Raw genomic sequence first — 6,528 nt, 5'->3', positions numbered from 1 at the left:
TAGCCTGGAGGTGCTAAATCATTATGATTTTGAACACCTTCTAAGGCAGAGCATTAAAATTGCATGGCTGAGATAAAGATCCTTTTCTACAGGAGGGAAGACGTCCAAAGTCCCATTCAGTCTTTGTGCTCTTTAAAACGTTCTGAATAATGTAACATGTTGAATTTCTGGGATTAATGAAACCCGTAACCTGTAACCTAGATGATGATCACATTAGCCTTCACCAACCTTGTGCCCTGTAGATGTTTTGGTCTACAGCTTCCATCATCCTTGAGCACTAGCCATGCTGACTGGGGCTGATGGAAGTTGTTGGCATCTGTCTATCTGTCTCGAGAGACAATGGAGTGTGACTCCAGGGGTGAAGGCAAACCACTGTGTTAACAGCACTAGAGTGACCTCCTCGGGGTGTGCGTGGAGGTCCTGGACTGTCCAGGCAACAAGACCCCCCTCTTTGAAGTGGTCCAAAGGAAAGCAGAGCAATACGTTTTGCACCAGCTTGGCCGTAGGATTTGCTGGAAAGAGGCGTACAATGTGCCGTCCAACTGCCAGCAATGATGGTTATCACAAATATACATATTTGTACATCCTTGATATGGGCGTTGGGAGGAAGCCCAGCAAACCAACAGTGTGTGAGGCTCTGCAGTGAAGCAAACTTCCCCTTGTGGAGTCAAGCCGGGGGTAGACTGTGAGGAAGTGAAGTGCCGGTGATAGGAGCTGCATCAGTTCAGCTTCTGTACCCTGTACTTAGTGGAGAAACCTCATAGCAAGCCTTTCCAGGCATCTTCTTTGGCAGAGCTGCTCTGGGTCTGCTTCTGCCTCCACCTGCACTTCAAAGAGGGAGGGATAAGGTCTCACCCACCACGGGGACAACGATGGCTGCCAATTCAGGTGGGTGCTGCTGCTAGTGCAATATAAGCCTATGCATTGAGATGGAGGGGAGGCAATGTTTACTAGGAAGTACATCCCATTGAATTCAGTGGTACTTGCTTCCAATAAAACTTGCTTCCAATAAAATCTTTTTAGATAGTATTATTCTTCATGGTTTCCAGGAATAGATATATTTATCAATTTCTGTTCCCTCCATTTCTCATTTTCTCAATCTCAGATTCAGTTATCTACATTTATGCAGCAATTTGTGAATTTTGCTTATGAAAATTCACCAGCATTTTTGTGTGAATCTCTTCCAATCAACACGTACACAATTTCACCTGATATAAAGCTTTTAAAAATGTTAGTTTTACTAATGTATGCATTTATGTGCACTCTTTAAACTAGTTTTATGCATTTATGCATTTTTTTACACATCATGTGGCTGGAGAACAGCAGTGTAAATTTCAAAGCATGGCAGTGTTTGGTTGGCATCTTGTTTCAGAAAGTGTGAATTAAGTTCCCCTTTAAATGTGAACTTAATCAAATTTCTCCTCCATCCCTAAGTACCTGAACCTCGCTCCATGGTGGGGTGGGGTGGGGTGGGGTGGGGTGGGGTGGGGTGGGGTGGGGGGAGAGGACGCTCCTCTGGACTTTCCAGTAAGGAAAATAGTGATGGAGATACTACCCTTGCTGGTACCTTCCCCGGGAAAATCAGAGGCTCACTATGTCAGGTTCCTACTGGAAGACCGGACAAATGCTAGAACATTAGCAGTGGCAAAGTTTTTATCGGTGGTTGCAAGAACAAATGATCCTTATATTCTAAACAAAATGCTTGTTTAACCTGGAGGTAGGCTGTATGAATTGTGTATTGTTTTGTAATTATTTGTTGGGTCTCTGGACAGTAATAAAGATTGATTGATTGATTGATTGATTGATGGTGATAAAGGCATTAGATTAATGCTGTTTGGAGGTATAATTTGGCTTCCTGAGAGCTACCGGCTGCCCCTACTGTATGTGCCCAACCTAGAAATACAAGAGGTGTCAAGGTGGAGTTGGGAAATAAATAAATCACTGACCCTCCATCCATCACTCCAATCTCATAGTGGTCCTCCAAAGAAAATGCACTGGTGACAATGACATTAAAGACAGAAGTTGGAAGAGAAAGGAGAAAAAGGGGACAGCTGTGATGCCAAGAGATAATAACCTCTGCCAGATATTTTCCAATACTGTAGTCCTTTTCTGGTTTGTATATTTTCTTGGCAGTTTAAGCATATGTATTTAAAAATGTATTCTTAAGAGAAAAAAACACACACACATAATAAAACACACTTTTAAAAAAGTATTTTGAGTTCTTTTTCAAAATGGCAGATTATTGTGGATATGGAAGAAATGGAAAGATGGGTGGAAATTTTGAAAATGACACAGGTAGGAAACAGATTCACCCATCACCAGTAAATTCAGAGTACTTGAAGAAATTTTCCACATTTTTGACACTATGGGTGCAATAATGACTGGAAGTGAATTGGACAGAGATGATTAAGGTGCTGATGTTAAGCTGGGATTTGGCCAGTTTGCTAGCTCCTCAGACACTTAGTGAATAGTTCTGACAGGATCCATTTTGCCTATTTAGTGCTTTCTGTGCACCACAGACCAGTCTTCACAAACTGGTCTCCTCTAGATATTTTTGACTACAACTCCCATCAGGCCTAGCCAGCATAGCTGTGCTGGCTGGGGCAGATGGGAGTTGTTGTCCAAAACTTCTAGAGGGCACCAAGTTTTTGCTGAAGGCTTCTATAGAGGTTGTGGCAACAGCTAAATAGCTTCTCCTTTCCTAGGGTTTTTGAAAAACCTAAGGCCAAAGAGACCTCACACCTGCATTAGACTGTGCTAGATTGTTAGCAGTAAGTCATCTCTTTCCCTTCTTTGCTCTGGAGGTGAAATGGTGTCTTGGACACCTGAAATATATATTGATGGGACACACTCAACTTTTGTGATTGTTGTTTGCTTTGAACTTTTTTGTGTTGCATTTTAAATGGTTGACATTCACTCTGGGTGGGTAAGACAGGTTAATAATAATAATAATAATAATAATAATTAATGTTACCCATGTATCCATTTTGACTGTGCTACAATCAACATTGCAAGGCAGTCTTGCGTACAAGCACCCCAAAGTACAATGATCACAGTGTTCCACATTTTCAAAACCACAATTCAGGACATAGTAATTTGCATTCTTACTAAATGTGAATCCTTTCAGTTTCAAAAATGTTCATGTGATGTACCTTTTCAGTGACACTGTAGCCACAAGGGAACTGCTTTCCCATAAGCAGCTATTCTGCTGTACAAGTGTGATATTTTAAAAACTGAGTCATGTGGCGGAGGCCAATTATTTGGATATTCTCCATAGAAAAAGAATCTCCATCGTTCTGTAATTAGCAATTCTGTTCAATATCCAGTAGCCTGTAGGTTCAGCCCAGACAGTCAGTAAGATCCAGATTCCAATAGTTGGGCTCCGCAAGAGACGACAGAGCATTAGGCTCCAAGGCAGAGGCCTGCCCAGGGGCATAGGAATGGGGGTGTGGGGGTGTGGTTTGCCCCGGATGCCACCCTGACGGGGGTGACAAAATGGCTGGTGGCACTGACTGCGGGGCCTGTAGCACACACGAGCCACACATATCAGAACCCACAGGCTCCGCACTGTCCGCTGGCTGCCTCCCCCCCAGCTGTAGGGCGGTTGAGGGCCCACAGCACATCCTGTCCCTCCCTAAGGGTGCCCATAGGGACAGCACGGGCACGTGGCACCCATAGGGAAGGCACAGGCCATGCCATCCCTATGGGCACTGCCCCCCGCCCCTGGGCAAGCTGCCCCAGGTGCCCCAAAAGCTTCCTCCACCGCTGGGCCGGCCACTTTTTGAAAGAGGTGGAGCCTGAGAGCGGGTTCTCAATGTCAAGGCATCAAAGACTTTAGTCTGGTCTGAAGCATTACCAGAGCAAGTTGCTCACTGGCAGGTCTCCTTGCTGTTGTGTGCCCAGTGCACTCTTCTTCAAGAACTGAAGAGGCTAGGATCACATTTTAAGGGCTCTCGAATGAAGCTCAAGGGCAACTTTTTAAAATGTGAAAGTGATGCTTGCCCTGTGCTTTTTGACTGTCCCTCGAGCACCTCCTTTAAATTGGAGCTATACATTCCTTGGCTTTTAGTTGGAGTTATTTACTGATCATGCTTCAGACATTTAACTTTAAAACCCCCTCCATAAGCCTCAGAATGATAGGGCAGGCAACGTTGTCCTTGGCTTTGTGCCAGGCCATTGTCCCAAGAATTTGGCTCTTTGGCTCCTTTATCAACAGGGATCCTTGAAAGTTATCTGGAGTGAAGTCATCAGAATTAACCTTTCAGCAAAAGAGTTATAACAGAAGGCTTTTAAAAGAGAATACTTTCATTAAGTAGGCAGTCTCTAAGGACAAATGGCTATAATGTTTCCTTAAACTAAATGAATGTAACTGGCATTAATGAATAACAGTGTGACTTTAACCTAAAGTGAGTATTATTGCACATTTATAGTGCAGAAGAATGAGTTATTTGTCCCCGGGCTGAGTCTGTCCAGTCCAGCCACCAGATTCGAAATAGGCAATCACCACATGAATGCAAAACACAGTTGCCTTTCTCACTTACTTCTAAGGCTGAGACGTCTCTAAAAAAACTGTGCGGGAAAGGCCCCATTGCCTATGATTTGGATGGGAACACTCGTTTCTGTTCATAGCTTTTGAGGATTTTTGAGCGCTTCGAAAACCTGGGAAACCCTGTCCATTAATCAGAGGCAATATATTCAGATAAGTTCTCAATACCTTCAAGAAATGCATGCAAGGGCTCATGGGATTGCACAAGCTAAGCCTGTCCCCCCAGGTGCTATAGTCATCCTCTTCTTGCCACACATTTGGCACATGTGAGGGGGGACTCTGTGTAGGGGTGTTCCAATGTGTGTTTGCAGAATTCTTGCCCATAAGAAATCTAAGATCTGCTCTGATGTATCAAAACATGCATAGAGCTCCTTCTGATCCATGCTAAATGTGACACTGGCAGGGCCCATGATCCCTTCATATCTTTGGGGAAGCCTCTGAAATTCCCTACATGACAGTGGTGTCCCCATGACATCATTTTCCATTTCCATAAAAAACAACAGCCTCTCTCTAGACTGGAGCAAATTTGCTGAAGCAAATTTCATTCAGTATTTTTTGTTGCATGTTGCAATTATGAGAACGTGTCAAATTAAAGATTTCCTGTACTGATAGCTTTCCTAAGGATAAGTAACACACAGTCCCATACTCTGCATATTTATTTTATGCAAGTGTAAATGATCACAAAGACAATGGCAAGGCTTAGGATTGATGAAAATGTTGATTTTGTTTTCTTTCAATTCGTTATTTTTTCAATCTTATATTATTCACTCCTCCACATTTCCACATCAGTGCAATTTATTTACTTACTTACAAAGTCCTCATGAAAATTTGTCAATATTTTTGTGTGAATTTCTCCTATTATACACAATATAGCTTTTTATGAGGTCATTTCCCCTACTGTAATGCAGTTTTGTATGTTATTTTCACTAATATATGCATTATTATAGCATATTATAGTATATCTGTTTGGGTATATGAAATCTGCAGAAGTTTTAGCTGGAGAACTGCACTGCAAAATTTGGATGTGTGAATTTTGAAAGACAGCTGTGTTTCAGAAAATGTGGATTTTATAAATTCACCTTTAGCTGTGAAGTGAATCAAATCCTCACCACCATCCCTAGTTGAGGGCATCTGGTTTGGAAACACTAGTGGTTCAGCCATAGGGCTATTTTGCACGGGGCTCTGTGGTACATGGACCCCAGGGACCTTGTAAGTAAGCAAAGGAGATCCTGAAAGCCTGAAGTCTGCCCATGCCTGGAGTATAGGATTGTAGCCTAACAGTGCAATCCTATACATGGATTGCCTACTCAATAGCAAGTCCTAGTTCATTCAATTGTCTCTGTAATTTTGGTACAACTGAATGTGCTCTGTAAATAAATCCAAAGCATACATAATGACTCATCTTTTATGACATCCATCTTCAGTTCACATGAGAGGCAATGACAGAATACTTCACTAATGGTTATGCTACACTTGAGTTACTGCTTCTCACCACCTTCATAAAGATAAATGTCATAATCGCAACAGCCAGACATCAGACTTACCTTGTTTTGTATTGTTTTTTAACCTAGAAACATAGTCACAATTTTAAAAAGTCGGTAATTAAAATTCAGGTGTTTAACTGTTTTAATCTGCATCTTGGAACAGAAGTCCAGAGTGTTTAGCATGCCCTGAATCAGGGATAGGAAATCACTCTGGATGCTAACTTTTGGAATGCTGCATAAATGGAGAACGGTGACCCTCCAGACATTGTTGGACTATGATTCCCATCATCCCTATCCACTGATGAGGCTGATGGGAGTTGTAGTAAAAAAAATATGTCTAGAGGGCTATGGCTGCTCAGTCTCATTCTCTGTGTAAAGCCTCTCCCATTCATGTAGCTGCATAGCTCCATTGTTGCTCCCATCCTGGTCTGGGTACAGCTAGAAACCTTGGCTCATCCTCATTGTGTACTTGCATAACACAGAAGGAACATTAGACCT

The 6,528-nt window shown here is 42.5% G+C and overlaps 1 protein-coding gene across 1 annotated transcript in view; it reads left to right on the top strand.

The window, feature by feature from the left end:
* The first annotated feature begins 715 nt into the window (after positions 1 to 715).
* Positions 716 to 6,528, top strand: part of BANK1 (B cell scaffold protein with ankyrin repeats 1) — a 174,811-nt gene continuing 168,998 nt past the window's right edge. Inside the window, exon 1 of the mRNA XM_081020292.1 lies at positions 716 to 888. Within this exon, the coding sequence (XP_080876418.1) occupies positions 873 to 888 (16 nt within the window). The 5' untranslated portion in view covers positions 716 to 872. The remainder of the gene's footprint in view (positions 889 to 6,528) is intronic.

The sequence above is a fragment of the Podarcis pityusensis genome, assembly GCF_964106645.2.
Source record: "Podarcis pityusensis genome assembly, chromosome: 9".
Lineage (NCBI taxonomy): Eukaryota > Metazoa > Chordata > Lepidosauria > Squamata > Lacertidae > Podarcis > Podarcis pityusensis.
This window is presented reverse-complemented; position numbering and strand designations above follow the sequence as displayed.